Genomic DNA, 20,620 nt, shown 5'->3' with positions numbered 1-20,620 from the left:
ACCACCACCACTCCCGCTGCTATCAGTAGAGGCAACAGGGTGGTGATTTCCATCCCCACCAAGTAGTTGGGAAACACCCCTCTCCTGTCCCAGAGAGATAACAGAACTATCTTCCTAGAGACCATCTTCCCCTAAGATGGGAAGCCAAGGAATTCTGCAACTGGTGGTACAGTCAGCGCCCCACTTCCCCGCTGGCCTGGTTACTACAGAGGCCTGCTAAAACATATTTAAACAAGAATACTACTTACTGGCTGATAATACCAAAAAAGTCCAGAATACAATAAAAATCACTCATCATACTAAGAACTGGGAATGAGAAGAGACAATCAATAGACACCAACACTGAGATGACACAGATGCTGGAATCATCTGACAAGGAGTTTAAAGCACCCATCATAAAAGTGCCTTAGTAAGAAATTACAAACCCTTTTGAGTCAAACTGGAAGTTTCAGCAGAGAAACAGAGGATGTAAAGAATAACCAAATAAACAAATCTGAAATGGAGTAATACAATAACTGAAATAACAAACTCATGGGATAGGCTCAATAGAAGAATGGAATTAACGCAATAAAAAGAATCTGTGAGCAAGAGAAATTACCCAATCTGATCAAAAGAAAGAATATATACTGAAAAAAAGAGAAGAATCTGAGGGACCTGTGGGGAAATAACAAAAGATCTAACATTCAGGCAACTGGAGTCCCAAAGGAAGAGGAGAAAGAAGGTGGAGCTGAAAAAAACAGATGAAGAAGTAATGGCTGAAAACTTCCCCAAATTGGAAGAAGATATAAACCAAGATTCAAGAAGCTGATCAAACTCCAAACAGGATAAACCAAAAGAAATCCATGCCCATGCACATCATAATCAAACTTTGGGAATAAAGACAAAGAAAAATCTTAAAAGCAACTGGAAAAGAAATGACTAATTACCTACAGGGGAGCAACTATGTGAATGAGAGAAGAGTTCACACCAGAAACCATGGAGGCCAGAAGGAAGTAGCACATTTTTCAAGTGCAGAAAGAAAAGTACTGTCAAACCAGAATTCTATATCAAGTGAAAATATCCTTTAGGAATGAAGGTGAAACCAAGACATTCTCAAATGAAGGAAAACTAAGAGAACTGATCACCAGCAGACTTAACTTGAAAGAATGGCTAGAGGAAGTTCTTTAAATAGAAAGGAAATGAACGGAGGGAATGTTGGGACATCAGGAATAAAGGAAGAAGAATAAGAGTAAAAATATGGGTAAATATAATAAACTATCTTTCTCCTGAGTTTTATAAATAATGTTTGTTGGCTGAAGCAAAAATTATAACATTGTCTAGTACAGTTCTCAAAGTATGTAGAGAGAATATTTAAGACAATTGTATGAGAAAGGTTGGGGGGTGGATAAATGGACCTAGATGGTGGTAAGGTTTCTTTCCTTTTCGTTTTAAGTAGACTCCACACCCAACATGAGGCTTGAACGCATGACCCTGAGATCAAGAGTTTCAGGCTCTACTGACTGAGCCAGCCAGGTGCCCCAGTGGTTAAGGTTTCTATATTTCACCTGAAGTGATAAAATGTAGAGACCACATTAAATAAGGTTCTCCTTTTAAAAGGTTGCTTCCCAACAGCAACCACTAAAAATCTACACAAACATATACACTCAAAAACCACTACAGAAAAGTCAACATGGAATTCAAAAAAAAGTTCAAGTAATCCACAAGAAGACAGAAAATAAAACGAAGAAACCAAAAAACAGAATAGAAAACAAACAACAAAATGGCATACATAAACTAAATCATACCAAAAGTTACATTAACTATAAATGGCTTAAATATTCCAGTTAAAAGAGATTGAAAGTGTGGATTAAAAAAGACCCAACTAGGGACACCCAGGTGGCTAAGTGGGTTGAGTGTCTGACTCTTGATTTCAGCTCAGGTCATGATCTCAGAGTCATGGGATCAAGCCCTGTACCTGGCTCTGCACTCAGCAGGGAGTCTGCTTGAGATTCTCTCTCTCCCTCTTCCTCAGTCCCTCCCCCCACTCATGCTCTCTCTCTCTCTCTCAAGAAATGAATCTTTTTAAAAAAATGACCCTACTATATATCTTTTATAAGAAACTCACTTCAAATATAATCATATATATGTTACAAGTAAAAGGATGGAAAAGTATACCATGTAAACATGAATCAAAAGAAAACCAGAAACTATATTAATATTAGATAGTGCAGACTCCAGAGCAAACAAAATTATCAAAGACAAAGAGGGACATTAAATGATGCTAAATTCACCAAGCTATAGCAGTCCTAAATATGTATGCACCTAACAAAAGAGCTTCAAAATATATAAAGCAAAACTGACAGAACAGAGAGGAGAAATACACAAATCCATAATTACAGCTGGAGACTTCTACAGCCCTCTCTAAACAATTGATAAAACTACTAGGCAGAATATACGTGAGGATACAGAAGAACACTGTCAACCAGCAGGGCCCAACAACAGCATAATACACAGTCTTTGCAAGTACCCATAAAACATTTACTAAGAAAAACCATATCCTGGACGGTGAGAGGCAAACTGAGGACTTCAGAGGGGAGGGGGTGGGGGAAGGGGATAGCCTGGTGATGGGTAGTAGGGAGGGCATGTACTGCATGGTGCACTGGGTGTTATACGCAACTAATGAAGCATCAAACTTTACATCGGAATCTGGGGATGTACTGTATGGTGATTAACNAAAAAAAAAGAATGAAAAAAAAAAAAAAAGAAAAACCATATCCTTAGCCATAAAACAAACCTTGACAAATGTAAAATAACTGAAATTGTAGAGATTATGTTCTCCATCAAAACTGGATTCCAACCAGAATCAATAAAGAAAGATAGCAGGGAAGTCTCCAAATGCTTGGAAACTAAACAACATACTTCTAAACAAGCCATGGGTCAAAGAGGAAGTCTTAAGAAAAATAAAAAATACACTGAACTGGATAAAAATGAAAACATATCAAAATTAATGGGATGCAGCTAAAGAAGTGTTTAAAGGGAAATTTATAGGGGTTCTTGGGTGGCTCAGTTGATCAAGCATCTGCCTTCAGCTTGGGTCATGATCTTGGGGTCCTGGGATCGAGCCCTGCGTCAAGCTCCCTGCTCAGCAGGAAGTCTACTTTTCCCTCTTCCTTTGCCCTTCCCCTTGCTGGTGTTCACTCTTTCTCTCTCTCTCTTTCACAAATAAAAAAAAAATCTTTAAAAAAAATTAAAGGGAATTTATAGAACTAAAATTCTTACATTAGAAAAGAGGGGAAAAAATGAGGAAAAGTCTCAAATAGCCAAAGCACCCACCTCAAGAATCTAGAAAAAGAACAAAGTAAACCTAAGGCAAGAAGAAAGAAAATAATAAAAATAAGAACAGAAATCAAGGGAATTGAAGAAAAAAATATGAGATGATTTCACTGATATATGAAACAATTTGAGCAACACAATAAATCATGTAGTATTGGATTACAGCCCCAAGTATAAAATAAATGTACATGAGTCCATACTTACATTATTAAAATTTTTTTTAAATGAAGGAAGCACCCAAGGAGATTCTTATAATTGCTTAATTTGGGAAACAATCAGATTGTCTAATATAAAGGTCTTGGCACATAAAATTTCAATAAATGGTAGCTATGAGAGGTAGTTGTGATAATGTCCACGTTATAATGACAAAACAGATTATCTCAGAGAGATGAAATAAGCCAGCAAGGCAAAACATGGAATCATTCTCTTCTAATGCCAAAGCTAGTTTTGTTCTATAATATCAGGTTCTCTCTTTTCTTACAGAATGTGGAATATAAAGTAAAAAATTTGCTTCCAGTAGCCCAGGTCCCCTATCCCTTGCAACAGATGGCTAGTCTCACTGAACTGGAGGCATCAGGACTTAAGACCCAAAGCTACTGAGACACTTTATGCTCTAGGACTGGCTGTCCTAAATGGAAAAGTAGCAAAGTTTCTTTCTCACCATTCTATTGTCAAACCCTCCTCTGGATAGATGGGAAATTTGTTCTGTTTCTGTTTATGTGCATTTTATTCCCTAAGTTTTTCTGCATGAAACAGACACATATAAAAATGCACTCTGATATTTTACTGTGCCCAGAAAGATCCCAAGCAAAAGATGGAAATGAAAAGTGACCTCTGAGAAAAAGAGAAATGCTCTCTCTGGATGACACCCTAAAGCAACGCACCCCCTGCCCCACCTTGTGTGAGGGTAGGTGGAACCTGTGACTTGCTTCTAACCAATAGAATATGTCAAATGTGATGTAATGTCACTTCCTTGATTAGGTTATGCTTTGTGGCAAATGTGATGGGATATCACTCCCATGATTATGTTATACTATATGAGACTCAATCTTAGCAGACTGAAGCAAAAGATTCTTCCCTTGTCGGCTTTGAAAAAGTAAGGTGCCATGTTTTGAGAGGATGTATGGAGAAGGCCATATGGCAAAAAACTATGAGCAGTCTCTACAAGCAGACGGTAGTCTTCCACCAAAAGCCAGCAAAAACCCGGAATCTCAGTCCTCTAGCTGCAAGGAGATGAATTCTGCCAACAACCTGAATGAGTGTGGAAGCAAATTCTTCCCTAGTAGAACCTCCAGAACACAGCCCAGTCAGCACACTGATTGCAGCCTTGGAAGACCTGGAACAGAGAACCTAGGGATGCTGTGCCCAGACTCCAGACTCACAGAAACTGAGGTAATAAATGTTTGCTGCTTTAAGCCACTAGTTTTGTGATCATTTGTAATGTAGCAATAATTAACCAATACACTCCTTTTCCTTTGCAGCTAAGGAAGTCTACTCATAGAAGTGAAGACACACAATGTCAGTTTCTCATCATTTAATTATCATAGAGGAAAGTCTGTAGGATCTGCTAAACTATTACCAAGTCCAAGTGCAACCCTGGCACTTTGCTGCCCTTGGGGCAGAAGATGACCAGCCTCAGGGCACCTGGGTAGCTTAGTCGGTTAAGCATCTGCCTTCAGCTCAGGTCATGATCCCAGGGTCCTGGGATTGAGCCCTGAGTCGGGCTCCCTGCTCAGTGCGGAGTCTGCTTCTCCCTCTCCCTTTGCCCCTCCCCGACTCTTAAGTTCTCTCTCTCTCAAATAAATAAATAAAATCTTTTTAAAAAAAACAGGATGACCAGCTTCACAAGGAGTGATTCATTTTCTTTGGGCTGGCAGTGCTCTGAAGTCTATAAAGACCCATCAAAGCCCATAGCTCAGATCTTCAACCTATCCTTCCCCTCTCCATCCATAACCTTCCCATCAATCCCTACTTGCACTGCTTCCCACCTGCCAACTTAGCTCTTTCCAGTCAAGGCCAGATCTTTGGGTCCTTCCCACTTCCCCAAGTCTGGCTCCCTTTGACTTCTTGGCTAGGGGAGGCCTTATAGTCTAAAGTGAGACACTTAAGGGTCATCACTGAAATGAAATCTGTGTGATGACTGAAATCGGTGTGATGATTAGTGCTTTCCCAAAGGGAAAAGAAAATGGAATCTTTCTTAAAAAACAAAAAAGTTCATAAGAAAACAAGTCTATTCCTTGGCACATAGTTTAATCCTCACATCTCTAAGATCTGGCCATTGTAGGTATGTTGGCAGAAGGCAGCTATCTATTTTTCTAAGTCTAAAAACTGAGTATCTGATCTCACCTCAGCAGGCTTCTTGTGTTCATTTGGAATTCTTGACTTGCTCCTGTACATTGAGCCAGAAGTAAAGGAAGTGGAAGGACCTGCAAAAGATAATTAGACAAAAAATACTGAGACTTGCTAATATTACTAAATGTCACAGAACTAAATGTCATCCAAGAGAATATGAAAGGTATGATGGAGAAGAGCACAGTGATCTCATACCACTGAAGAAAACAGTTAAATTGCAATCAAGAAAGACTCATAATGGAGTCTAATGACATTTATAGATGACCTCCCAGTGTGTAAAAGCTTCAACAGTGCTAATGCTGGGGAGGTTTGATTTGGTGTAATCATACTTCACAACATGATTCACATTCCACCTAGAGAAAAGCTATCTGCAAAAGCAACCGGAAAAACTAAAAATATGAGACAAATAATCTGTATCCTTCAGCCCTCCCCCAAATGGTACAAATGATGATTCATCCAGTCAAACATTTAATACCTAGTTACAATTGGAATTGTAGGGCCTATAATTTATGCTCTTGTACTTTTTGTCCTTTCTAGAAAAGCACTGTTAAATCATTATTAGATTTGGCTTTTGTTGATTTGGTAAATGAAAAGTGAAGAACAAAATGCTATATGCCACAAAAAAACCAATTTTCCCACCTAGGTACTTCTAATGAAATTTAAATAAGTAAGAAAAATAGTACCCTAAGCTTTCCTTCCTAGAAACGTTATTTTTTTAACCACTGAAAGAAACATGAAACAGCTTGTCCTAAATCAAAGAATAAGCCCTCAAAGAGTATAGATACAGAGTTACCAACTGTTGGCCAGTTCTACTCACTCTCGTCTGAACTGTCACTGCTGCTGAGTGTTCTGTGGCGTTTCATCCTGGAGCATCCTGGGAAAGAGAACAACATTGAATAAAACAGTCAACCACAGATACCCATTTCAGAGGGCAGTCAACACTGCCCTATAGATCCCAAGAAACAGCAGCAGGCAAATCACACAAATCAAATGATTTCTGTCAAAAACATCCTCAAATGGAAGGAAGGGAAGAAGGAAGGGAGGGTAACCAGAAGGGAGAATGAACCACTATGAGAGACTGTGGACTCTGGGAAACAAACTGAGGGTTTTAGAGGGGAGGGGGGCGGGGGATCGGGATAAGCCGGTGATGGCTATTAAGGAGAGCACGTGTTGCATGGAGCACTGGGTGTTATATGCAAACAATGAATCATGGAACACGACATCAAAAACTAATGATGTACTGTATGGTGACTAACATAACATAAAAAATAAAAAAAAAATCCTCAAGTGACCCACAGTGATGGGAGAAGGGTACTATGAAATTCTCCAAAACAGAGGGTAACAAAGACTGAGGAGGCGACATATGAGCCTTAGGAGGGTGCCCAAGCGGCACTGGATCAATGGTCCAGAACTGGCTGCCTCAGATGTGGCTACATGACCACCGTCCACCCAAACAAAAAGCTGGTAGCCATGTGGCCATCACCAGCCAGGGAACCCCAGTAGGGGAGAAGCAGGAAAGGAAAAAACATTTGCAAGGCCGAGCTGTCAAGGGCCAAGGTCAAAAGGGATGAGACATAGTTGGCTGAAGAAAGAACAAGTGAGGCATGTCCCACCTTTAAGAGCACAACCGTACTGCTTTTCTGTCTGCCCTTTTTCCCTTTCTTTCTCCCTGCTCCTATCCCCCAAACAACTAGTCTAATTTAAAATTATATCTATATATATACCACAAGGACTGTTATAAGAAAGCTCCTATAGGGGTGCTTGGGTGACTCTTGGTTTCAGCTCAAGTCCTGATTTCAGCGTGGTGAGACTGAGCTCTGCGCAGGGCTCTGCACTCAGTGCACAGTCTGCTTGGGATTCTTTCCCTCTTCCTCTCCCTCCCCCTCTGCTCCTCCCCCTGCTCATGTGCGCGTGCATACACGTGCTCTCTCTCAAATAAACAAATAAATAAAATCTTTTAAAAAAGAGTGATCATCAGCACTTGAAAAAAAGAAAGCTCCTAATATTGTGAAAAATGTATAATGGGTTTGACTAAAACTTAAGTGCCCTTCCTTGTGTATGTGTGGCCAATGGCAGATAAAAAAAGAGGCACAACTTTTCTGGGAACACACCAGCGCTAGAGTATAAGAAAAATGGAAGGCACTGCAAGTTACAAAGCAAGTACTGAAGAAATGAACTAGAAAAGACAGTGATACAATCAGTAACTGACATTCTTCTATGTGCCACAGTATACAAAATGCTATTACAGGGGCCCCTGGGTGGCTCAGTCTGTTAAGCATCCGCCTTTGGCTCAGATCATGATCCCAGGGTCCTGGAATTGAGCCCCACGTTGGGCTCCCTGCTCAGCACTGCTTCTCCCTCTCCCTCTGCCTGCCACTCCCCTACTTGTGCTCTCCCGCTCCCTTTCTCTGTCATATAAATAAATAAAATCCTTAGAAAAATAATTTAAAAAAAGAAATAAAGGAAGGTTAAAAAAAAAGTAGTAAAGGAAGGTAAGAATATCAATAAAAAAGAACCAAATGGTAATTCTGGCATTGAAAAGTACAATAACTGAAATGAAAAAATTCACTAAAGGGGCCCAACAGTAGATTTGAACTGGAAAAATAAAGAATTAGTGAACTTGAAATAGATCAAAAGAGACCATGCAAGCCAAAGAACAGAAGAAAAAAAAGATGAAGAAATGAACAAAACCTCAGAGAAATGTGGGACACCATTAAGTACACCAACACATATGGGAGTACCAGAAGGAAAGGAGATAGAAAGGAGTGGAAACATATGCAAAAAAATTATGTCTGGGGCACCTGTGTGGCTCAGTTGGTTAAGTGTCCAACTTGTGATTTCGGCTCAGGCCATGATCTCAGGGTTGTGAGATCAAGCTCCGCACCAGGCTCTGAGCTCAGTGTGGAGTCTGCTGAGATTCTCTCTGTCCCTCTGCCAAACCCCCCACCTCTCCAAAATAAAGAAATCTTGGGGCACCTGGGTGGCTCAGTCAGTTAAACATCTGCCTTCAGCTCAGGTCATGATCCCAGGGTCCTGGGACAGAGCCCTGCATCTGGCTCCCTGCTCAGGGGGGGAGCCTACTTCTCCTTCTCCCTCTGCTGCTCCCCTTGCTTGCGCGCGCTCTCTCTCTCTGTCAAATAAATAAATAAATACAATGTTAAAAAAAGAATTAAAAAAATAAATCTTTAAAAAAATTATCTCTCATCTATGGAACATAAGAACTAGGAAGATAGGTAGGAGAAGAAAGGGATAAAGAAAGGGGGCGTAATCAGAAGGGGGAATGAAGCATGAGAGACTATGGACTCTGAGAAACAAACTGAGGGCTTCAGAGGGAGGGGGTGGGACTGGGATAGGCTGGTGATGGGTAGTAAGGAGGGCACGTATTGCATGGTGCACTGGGTGTTATACGCAACTAATGAATCATCGAACTTTACATCAAAAAAATAAATAAAAAATAAATAGATAAATAAAAAGGCAGGGCATGAGGAGCTCTGTAAGTGAACATAAAAAAAATTATGGCTGAAAAATCCCCAAATCTACTGAAAAAAATTAATTTGTACATTCAGGAAGCTCAACAAACTCTAAGTAATTTATACTACCAGCACTACCACTACTGTCTCCAAAGAGATCCACAAACATGTACACTATGGTAAAACTGCTGAAAGCCAGACAAAGAGAAAATTCTATAAGTAGCAAGGGAAAAGTGACTCCTCACTTATAAGGTAACTCCAATAAGATTAACAGTTGATTTTTCATGAGAAATAGTGAAGTCAGAAGGTAGTAAGATAAGATATTCAAAGTGCTCTACAGTGATGGTTGCACATATCAGTTAATACATTAAGAATCATGAAGTTGTACATTTTAAATGGTTGAATTGTATGATATGTAAATTATATCTCAATAAAAGCTGTTCTTAAAAAAATTAATAGGATTAGCACAAGTATCAAAATCATTGATCCGGGGCATCTGGGTGGCTCAGTCGGCTAAGTGTCTGCTTTCAGCTCAGATCATGATCCCAGGGTCCTGGCATCGAGCCTGAGTCAGGCTCCCTGCTCAGCGGGGAACCTGCTTCTCCCTCTGCCCCTCCCCCTGCTCCTGCTCTCTCTCTGTCAAATAAATAAATAATATCTTTAAGAAAATCATTGATCAAAATTCTATTTGTCCTACTGTTAAAGTCACCTGAATATTTTTTAAAATTGAGATAGAACTGACATATAACACTAAATTAGTTTCAGGTGTACAACATAATGATTCAATATTTGAATATACTGGGAAAGTTGACTATTTTTTATAAACTTATTTTTTTTAGAGGGAGGGAGGAGAGAGGGGCAGAGGGAGAGAGCGAATCTTAAGTAGGTTCCATGCCCATGCAGAGCCCGACACAGGGCTTGATCTCCCAAACCTGAGATCATGACCTGAGCTGAAATCAAGAGTTGGACGCTTAACCAACTGAGTTACCCAGGCACTCTGAAGGCTGTTTCTTTAAATAGAATGCTACCCTCCTATCATATAAATTTTGGAGGCTGCATCTGGCTCCTTAGTGCACAACCTAAGACATTCAAAGGCTCTTCTGAAATGCAAACAAAACCAACAACAGTAACAAAATATAAAAAGTATTATATATTAAATACATTAAAAAGTAATGTGTAATTTAAAGTCGCAATGAATACAGAAATTAAAACAAAAATAAAAGTAATATATTTTCTAATTATTTCCTATCAAATGCACTTATTCCCTATTGAGTAGCAGCACTTCATTTGTCTGGTATCATTGGGAGGTTCCATATATGCAAACTTTCAGAGAAATGCTATGCCCAAACATTTGAAATCCTGTTATCAATGGCAGCTTTTCTAAAATACAGATTTATTAGTATTTTATTGCTGCAGTAACAAGTTACCACAAACTCAGTGGCTTAAAACAACACAAATTTATTATCTCACAGTTCAGTGGGTCAGAAGTCTGATACAGGTATCACTGGGCTAAAATCAAGGTATCAGCAGGGTTGCATTCCTTTCTGGAGGCTGGAGCAGAGAATCCATTTCCTTGCATTTTCCATCTTCTAGAAGCCACTCACATTCCTTAGATCTTGGCCATCTTCCTCAATCTTCAAAGCCAGCAACACTGCATGCCTCTGCCCCTGCTTCTCTCATCACACCTCATTCTCTGACCCTCTCTTCTGCCCCCCTCTTCCACTTTTAAGGACCCTTGTGATTACTTCAGGTTCACCCAGAAAATCCAGGATAACGTCCCTATTTTAAAGTCATCTGTTCAGCGACCCTAATTCTCCTTTGCCATGTAACCTAACATATTCATAGGTTCCAGGGATTAGGGCATAGACATCCTGCCAACCACAACCTAATATATTTTTGCATTATTAAAAGTAAATATACTCCACAAATATGCCCAACAGATTTCTGATAAAGGTAGAAAAGTAATTCAACAGAGGAAAGATAGCCTTTTCAACAAATGGTACTGGCACAATAGTTAAAAAAAAATGAACCTCAAACTAAGTCTCATACCTTATACAAAAGTTAACTCAGAATGGATCATGGACTTGAATGCAAAACTATAAAACTTTTAGAAAAACATAAGAGAAAATCTTCAGGATCAAAGGCTAAGCAAAGAGTTTTGTCCTGACGCCAAAAGCATGATCTGTCAAAGAAAAATTCACCTCCATCAAAATGAAAAAACAAAAACAAAAAGACCACCACCACCACCACCACCACCACCACCACCAAATAACAACAACAAAACAACTAGTTCTTCAAAAGACTGTTGAGAAGATATAAAAACAAGCTATGGAACAGGACAAAATTTTTGTAAACCACACATCCGACAATGGACTTGTATCCAGAATATGTAACGAACTCTCAAAACTCAACAGTAAGGGAACAAATGATTCTGTTATAAATGGGCCCCTGGGTGGCTCAGTCAGTTAAGCGTCTGATTCTTGATTTCTGCTCAGGTCATCATCTCAGGGTCGTGACATTAAGCCCTGCATTGGGCTCTTTGCTCAGCAGGGAGTCTACTTGAGATTCTTTCCCTCTGCCCCTTCCCCTGCTCTCTCTTAAATAAATAAATAAATAAATAAATAAATAAATAAATAAATCTTTTAAGAAAATGGTTGGAGAATATCTAAATGTCCAAAAGACTTAAACAGACATTTCATCAAAAAGCAATATGAATGGCAAATAAACACATGAAAAGATACTCAGTATCATTAGCCATTAGGGAAATGCAAATTAAAACCACAATCGCTGAACTAAAAAATAGTGATAATTCAAATGATGAAGATGTGAAGAAACTTTATCACTCATACACTGCTGGTGGGAATGTAAAATGGTACAGCTATTCCAGAAAACAATTCGGCTATTTCTTTAAAATTAAACGTGCCACTACCATAGGACCCAAGAATTGCCCTCCTGGGCATTTAGCCTGGAGAAATGAAAATTTATGTTCACACAAAAACCTGTAGGCAAATGTTTATAGCAGCTTTATTCATCATGGCCCCAAACTGTAAACTACCCAGATGTTTTTCAACAGGTGAATGGTTAAACAATCTGTGGTATAGCCATACCACGGAATACTACTCAGCAATAAAAGGAACTAAGTATTAATACATGCTATAACATGAAAAACATACATAAAACATATAAAAAACCTTAGCAAAACATTATGCTCAGTGAAAGAAGTCATAAACACAAGATCACTTACTGTGTGATTCCATTTAGACCAATGTCTAGAGCAGTGGTTGCCTAGGGTTAGGAGTGGGAATGCAGACTGACTACAAAGGAGCATGAAGCTTTTTTGGGGGAAGGGTGACAGAAATGTTCTAAAATCGGACAGTAGTGATGGCGGCAAAACCCTGTAAATACACTAAAACTCACTGAACTGTATATTTAAAATATATGAATTTTATAGCATGTAAATTATACCTCAATAAAGCTTAAAAAGACCTTTAACAGTTATTGTAACATTTTATCAATGAGAATTTTTTGGCAGAGTCAAGAGGAGTTAGCAAGAGAAAAATTCTGTGTCTAATGAACATTACCTCCAGATGGATAACTCATACTGGGATTGAAGGTAGCATATGCCATAAAAGAAATAGTTACATTCTCCAAAATCTCTCAGTGAAGAAAGCCAACTGAGCACAGACCCTACCCTTTCTTCTCACTTCCCTGAGTTTCAGGAGACCCACGACTTCTTGTGAGATTCATATTCCTCTCATCTGAAGTTCTGGTCTTAGGAACTTTGGCTAAAACAGTATCTCCTGGGGCACCTGGGTGGCTCAGTCATTAAGCGTCTGCCTTCAGCTCAGGGCGTGATCCTGGCGTTCCGGGATGGAGCCCCACATCAGGCTCCTCTGCTATGAGCCTGCTTCTTCCTCTCCCACTCCCCCTGCTTGTGTTCCCTCTCTCGCTGGCTGTCGCTGTCTCTCTGTCAAGTAAATAAATAAATAAAATCTTTAAAAAAAAAGTATCTCCATTTTCTTCCCATTAATTGATTAATGTTCTTTTTTATGTTTTTATGTATGTAGTATTTATGTTTTTATTTTAATTCCAGTTAGTTAACATACAATGCTATATTAGTTTCAGGTGTACAATACAGTAATTTGTCTATAATATTCTGTTCTTTAGAAGTTGATTATCAAACTGTTCATGACCAAGGAAGGCACAAATATTTAAGAAGCTGCAAAATTTTGTGTTTTTAAAAACTATTACAGTAACAATCACTTTTTTTTTTAAAGATTTTATTTTTATTTATTTGACAGAGATAGAGACAGCCAGCGAGAGAGGGAACACAAGCAGGGGGAGTGGGAGAGGAAGAAGCAGGCTCATAGCAGAAGAGCCCGATGTGGGGCTCGATCCCACAACGCCGGGATCACGCCCTGAGCCGAAGGCAGACGCTCAACTGCTGTGCCACCCAGGCGCCCCAGTAACAATCACTTTTTATGACAGATGGAAACAAAAAAATCTTGCATTATCAGTAAAGAGTCTAGGAAACAGATTAACTGACACCAGTAACACCAGTCCTGGGAAATAAGAAAGTGGGTTGTTAATGATTTTTAGAAAAGAAAACAAAGCAAGCAAAATTTTTGAGTTTGAGCTTTTATAGTGCATTGATCTGTCTGTCCATTTTTGTGATAGCGCTGCTGTTTTAATAACTGTAGGAAAATTACAAAGAACAGTAAATGCAGCACAATGACAGTAAATCTTTAGATCTGTCTTTATTATTTCTAATTACTAAAGTCCTATAAATATCGTTATCACCAACCAGCCATTTTACAGATGAGGAAATTGGGGTTCAGAAATATTTAAGGGACATGCTTGAAGCCACATAGCCACCAGAGGGCAGAGCTGGCAGGTATATCAGGAATGGGCACTCCAAGTTGACCCTGAGACCTTAGGCAGGCTGGGGAGATGACAGCAGGAATGCTGCCCCTTCTAAGCCCAGCCTCCTCAGTGTGACCTTGGAGGCCCACAGTATTCTGGTTCCAACCTGTCAGGCCTCATCAGCTGCTGTTTCCCTACCTCCAGCACATGCTAGGCCCAATGAGATTCCATGAACACATCTTACTTCATACTTGGTGGCCTTTGCACGGAGCTCTTCCGTCTGTCTACAGTTCCTTCTTTGTCAACCCTGACCAGCCTATTTTCCCCTAACCTGGTGCTACCTATTTGTTGGATCCCCTCACTGAAGCTCTCCAGATATCCCTCTCCCACAATTATTCACTCCTTTTCTTTCTATCTGAGTCTCTGTGCATACTTTTGTCGGTGTAAAAAGCACCTCGCTTACACTGTAAATACTCTTTACGTGGTCAGCCCTGCCACTAGACCACAACCATCTTAAAAGCTGGGACTATGTCACATTCCTCTTTTACTCTCAAGTCTTAGCACAGTATCCTGCACAAAGTAAACATTCAAAAGAGTGATAGATGCTATGGTGCCCCACCCAGATCCCCTTTACCCAGCTAACACACCCACCTCCCAGCTACTGCCTCTTGGCTGTTATTGGTTCACAGCTGTCCCCCCCCACCAAGCCCAAGAGTCCTGTCAGGGAGATTATACTCCCCCAGTCTCCCTCCCGGTGGGGGCCAGCAACCAGTTTTACATCCTCCCCCACTCTACCCAAAACACGATAAGGCTAGACACTTCCCTAAGACTACATCCTTACTTTAGCTCCTTCTTCCCTACCCTCCTGTCCTCACTCCCTTATCAGTTTCTCCTGAGAGCATTCCTTCAATAAATCATATACATTCAAACACTGTCTCAGGTTCTGCTTCTAGGCACCCATACTACTCAAGACAACACGTAAATCTTCCCTAAGTGGTATACTTTTAAAAGTACTTCAGAATAAATTTTTTTTTGTTAAGCAAAACCATAAATGAGTACGGCGCAGTCTTGGAGTGACTTCATGATGCACCTCAATGTCTTGTATTTGGATATATTATTCAGCTGTTTATTTTCTAATCCTCTATTCAGGGTAGAGACTTTATAAAGGCATTCTTTTCTTCCTTACCTCCCACACTGAGTATTCCTTTGTTTTGGCAGAAATGAAACGTGCACCAGCCCTCACCTTGCACCCTTGGGAACAGTAATTTGACGGCAGTTTTCAGATCTTATTCCTACTATATCTCAACCAAAATGATTAACAGCATGCTGATTTATTTTAACAGTGACTGTAAGCCAGGCAAAATACAAATGTATAAAGTAAATGCCTTCCTTGGGTGAAACTCCCCTTTAAAGGAGCACTGTCTGGAAGTTAACCCAACTGGGATTATTTGGGACTGGAATCTAAGTCTGTGGCTTGGTGGCTACTTGACTCCCCATTAATATTCCCACAGAAGAGCAGGCAGGCAAGGAAAAGTGATTAACTTAAACACAGCCCTTTCCTTCTATATGCCCAAGAGACAGACTTTTGAAATGTATGGTCAGTGCAAAGAGCTCCTTTTCACTGCCCTCTGTGGGGCCACGCAGTTTAAAACATAATCTAAGGCTCTGCTTTAAACATATTCACACCTTTGACCCAGGAATTCTACTTCCAATGCTCATCTTTGAAAAATAATCCAAAACACAGAGAATAATTATGGACAAAAATGTCCATTAAAACTCTGTAATAAAAATAATAACTAAAACCTGGCTATCAGGCAAAAGAGGAATAATTAAAGCATATTAATAGTATCATATTTCATTTAATCATTTAAACATGGTATAAGGGGAAAATTTTATGGTAACTTGTTAAGTGGAAAAAAGTCGGAAAATTGGTTTTACAGTGAAATTACATGAAATAAAATATATAGAAAACAGATGAAGGCCATAAACCAATTTACTAACATTAGTTACATTAGTAACATTAAAGTGATGGATTTGGGGGTGATAAAAAACATTCTTTCCAAATTTTTCCATTGTCCACACTTTCCAGTACACATATAGGGCATTTATAATTTAAAAAAAACTTCTAAGATTTCAAGGTGTCTGTCCCTCATGCCACCCACAAATGATGCAGCTGACCTGAAACACTGAGCCTATAAAAATAGCTGTCACTGCCATTCAACATGGACATTAACCAGAGCTGGAAAAAAAATCCAGAAAAGCACAATACAACCAATTGGATAGAGAAGCCTCCATATTATAAAGGTAGTCCAAGAACCACAAAACTGCAGTTTGGGAAAGACAAATATCTAAAGCTGTGGTTCTCAAATGAAGGCAATTTTATCCTCCAAGGGACACGTGGTGATATCTATTGGTTGTCAGACGGGGAAGGAGGATGTTACTGGTATCTATGGGGTTAGAGGCTAGACAGGCTGCTAACCATTCTACAACCCACAGGATAGTCTCTTACAACGCACAGATGCACCTGGTCCAAAATGTCAGTATTGCCAAGGTTGAGAAATCTCGCTCTAAAAGGATGAAGCAGAAGTAAGACTCAAGAAGAGTGCAGAAATGATCGACTTGAGTTTATTCACCCACTCACAGAGTAAAAGTAACAAAGGGGCACTCCTTGAAACCTAAAGGCAATTTTATCAAAAAGAAAGCAGGACTTTGAGCAATGCTTAGGGAACTTTGAGAACTCATCAGCTCAAGAAGTGGAACAGAATGAAAATGTAAACAGGTTCAAGAAGGACTGAGATAAAATCAGGGTGGATAAATCCATGATGGTATTTGGAAGTAATCCTTAAGTAAAGAAACATCTGAAAGTCCAGCTCCCTTAGGCTTTCAGGAAAATATCCTTCAGAGCCATTAACAGAGACAGACGTTTGAGTTAGGTCACTGGTCAGACCAGAGCAGAACTCTTCTTACATCCTTAAGGGTCAAGTCCTGACCATGTGGGCAAAGACCCTCCTAAACTAGTCCTTAAACAGAAATCATGAAGGCTATAAATATGTTTCTTGAGCTGAGTAGCTCTGCTTTGGGGAAAACAATACTAACCTACATGTTGAAGCCATTTGAGTCTACTGCCTATGGTTTAATTCAGAATTCACCCCTCTCTACACAACAATTCAATCCACCACACTGCTTCAATGCAATGTTGTGGAAACAAAACTTCCTTCAAGCCTATTCACTTCAGGTATCTTTCTTCTCTACTACATTTCAGTAGTCCAGTGACTAAAGCCATAAATATCTATCTAGAGACTAAGTAAACAAAACATAAGAAAAAGAACATAGCCTACATATTTTACTGCTTCTCCTCATCCCCAACAAATCTTTGTCTTTAAAAAAGAGATACCAGGGGCGTCTGGATGGCTTAGTCGTTAAGCGTCTGCCTTCAGCTCTCGTCAGGGTCCCAGGATCCTGGGATCGAACCCTACCCTGCGTTGGGCTCCCTGCTCAGGAGAAAGTCTGCTTCTCCCTCTCCCACTCCCCCTGCTTGTGGTCCCTCTCTCGCTGTCTCTCTCTCTGTCAAATAAATAAAAATCTTAAAAAAGAGAGAGATACCAGAAGTTGGAGTAGATGAACTTTTCTGTACTTTCTAAAAGACAACTACCTGTGTCTCGGTTGCTTGTTTTTAAAAAGAAAGGCACGTCATGTGACTCATGAGTTCCGTGTGACTGGATGATGAATCTGGAGGTCAACTCTCTTCCAAAGCCCTCAAAATGCATTAAAGAAAAAAGAAGAAAATACAAATTTACCTGGGTAGGTTCCTGCCACTCAGAGAAGTATTTCCATGTCAACCACAGTTCTCTCTATTGCCAGGAAGCAGGCTTACCCTCTTTAACATATAGACTTCTTAACAAATTATTTGGGCATATCAAACCTCCTGAGTAGGAATCATCTTGCATAGAAAGGCCAGGCTGGGAAGAGAGTTTAAATCAGGGTTCAGTAAACTTTTTCTGGAAAGGACCAGTTTGCAAATATTTCTGGCTTTATGGACCATATGGTCTCTGTTGCAACTACTCAAATCTGCTATTGTAGCATGAAAGCAGTCACAGACAGTACATAAACAAATGAGCACGGCTCTGCTCCAATAAAACTTTATTATACTGAAATGTGAATTTCGTATAATTTTCACATCATGAAATATTATTCTTCATTTTTTAACCATTTAAAAATGTAAAAACCATTCCTAGCTTGCAGGCCACACAGAAACAGGTGGCAGGCTAGATCTCACAGGCCATAGCTTGTCGACTTCTGGTCTAAATTACAAAAAATATTTATTATTTATAATATTTATAAATATTATAATATAAAATAAATGTATGTTTGTATGTATGTATGTATGTATTTTTTTAAGTAGGCTCCACGCCCAGCATGGAGCCCAATGTGGGGCTTGAACTCACAACCCTGAGATCAAAACCTGAGCTGAGATCAAGAGTTGGATGCTCACCTACTGAGCCACCCACGTGCCCCAAGAAACCTTTATTTTTATGAAAGACAGAATATTGAAAATTGGAAGCCTACAATTGAATTATCACTCTCGTAACATCACCCTCCCCTCCTTGCTAATGTCTCAGCCCACTGTTGGGCTGATACAGACCTCACTGGAAGGTTTCAGCCTGGGTGGTCTATTCCGTGATATTATCTTGACAGATTTTAATGGTCGTAGGCCTTTCTAAATTAAAATCTGTTTCATGCCTTTTAAGGGAAAAAGCCCCAGTTCCAGTAAGTTTTTAAAAATTAGCAGTACATGTTCTTTTTAATTTATGTACATATATTCAACAATTTCAACTACCCAAATAAGTAAGCTTGGCATTTTAAGAATAAAAAGAGATATATGTACAAAACATGAATCCTTTTAAGATAAAATACCATTTGCAAATAAGACTTCTTAAGAATAAAGTAAATCAATAAGAATAGCTTTTACTATGAAATACACAATTCTCCAGATAGAAACACAAACAACTTTTAAAAATAGCAGTTTCCAATATGTCTCATCTGCTGCTGTGAGTTGCTTCTACATTGAGATTTTTGCTCACATGTACCCCTCGTACATGTATAAGATCCAATTTAAAGTGATCATCAGTTTATTATTAGGAGGAAAAACAACCTTTATCCCAGGTTTTCGTAACAATAAAAGGCATGTCAGCCTTACATATAAGGTCAAAAAAAAAAAAAAAACCAGAAACAATCCCAAACTTACTGAGCAAGTTCAAATCCACTGCGCACCGTTAATACTGTGCTACTAGAGGGCCGACACTGCACTGGCCACCAGAACTGAGAAACCAAGTCCTTTGGCTCCCTCAGGACTAGGGTCACAGGACCAGGTGCACTAGACACACTGTCACTACGGCTTGGGTGATCACAGCCTAAAACTGGTAACCAATGATGTGTGACAAACCAATCAGAGAGAGGTTTCGGTGTTAATCCCCAAATCAATCAAGTTCGTTGGGGGTGAAGTGGAGGGGGATTGAGGTTAAACCCTCACCTCCGGTTAGAGCAATGCCTATAACAAAGGGGCAGTCAGACATGCAAATTGACATATAAGGGAAAGAGTACTGACTTTGGGCAACAAAAAGTGAGGGAAAATGAAATAGCTACAAATCTTCCTCAGAAGAAAGGGACTGGGCCACAGATGCCAACACAAATGAAGCCCCAAGAAAACATATCTAGTTCCCCACCAGAGGTTCTCAATCCCCATTTCCCATTGAAATCATCCGCGGAGCTTATAAAAACCCCAATGCCCAAACTGCACCCATTACCAATTAAGTCAGAATCTGTCTTTTCAAAGAACCAGCTTTTGGATTCACTGCTTCTCTCTACTGTTTTTGTTTTCAATTACATGAACTTCTCTCTGCTTGTTTCCTTCTTCCAGCTTGTTCTGAGTTTATTTGGCTCTTCCCCCCACCCCGCCCCCAGTATCTTGAGGTTGAAGTTTAGATTATTCATTTGAGATCTTTCCCCCATTCCTCATATAAGTAAGCATTTAGTCATAAATTTCCCACTCAGCACTGATTTAGCTACATCCTACAAATTTTGATATGCTGTATTTTCATTTTCATTCAGGGCAATGTATCTTTTTTTTATTTCCCTAGAGACTTCCTCCTTTACCCATGGATTAGAAAGAAGTGTGTTACTTAGTTTCCAAGTGTTTGGAAACTTTTGGGCAGTCTTCCTGTTTTTGATTTCTACTTTGACTGCATTATGGTCAGTGAATATACTCTGCATGATTTCAATTCTTTTATATTTGTTGAGGTTTGTTTTATGGATTGGGATATAGTCTATTTTGGTGAATGTTAGTTTCATGTGTACTTGAAAAGTAAGTATATTATGCTGTTGTGGAGCATTCTATGTCAATTAGATCTGGTTGACTGGTAGTGTATTTCTTCTGTAACCTTGCTGATTTTCTTGTCTGGTGGTTCTATCGGTTACTGAAAGGGGCACTGAAGTTCCCAACTCTAATTATGAATTTGTCTATTTCTCAATTCAGTTATGTTGAGTTTTGCCTCATATACTTTGAAGCTCTGTTATTTGGTGGATGCATATTTAAGACTGCTCTGTCTTCTGGATGCATTCACCCT

At 39.5% G+C, this 20,620-nt stretch overlaps 1 protein-coding gene across 3 annotated transcripts in view; it reads right to left on the bottom strand.

Annotated features, from left to right (window-relative positions):
* Positions 1 to 20,620, bottom strand: part of JADE3 (jade family PHD finger 3) — a 135,445-nt gene that overhangs the window by 54,345 nt on the left and 60,480 nt on the right. For 2 of the 3 annotated variants that reach the window (XM_002927462.4, XM_034649319.1), the window contains exons 2-3: positions 6,482 to 6,538; positions 5,659 to 5,738 (exon numbers count right to left, since the gene is read on the bottom strand). In XM_002927462.4, coding sequence (XP_002927508.1) covers positions 5,659 to 5,738; positions 6,482 to 6,527 — 126 coding nt within the window. In that variant the 5' untranslated portion in view covers positions 6,528 to 6,538. Of the gene's footprint in view, positions 1 to 5,658; positions 5,739 to 6,481; positions 6,539 to 8,640; positions 8,705 to 20,620 lie in introns of those variants that run through there. The other variant, XM_019808152.2, reaches the window with a different exon arrangement.

This window comes from Ailuropoda melanoleuca, chromosome X (genome assembly GCF_002007445.2).
Source record: "Ailuropoda melanoleuca isolate Jingjing chromosome X, ASM200744v2, whole genome shotgun sequence".
In the NCBI taxonomy this organism is placed as follows: Eukaryota; Metazoa; Chordata; class Mammalia; order Carnivora; family Ursidae; genus Ailuropoda; species Ailuropoda melanoleuca.
The sequence above is the reverse complement of the archived record's forward strand: the minus strand, read 5'-3'. Positions and strand labels throughout refer to the sequence as shown.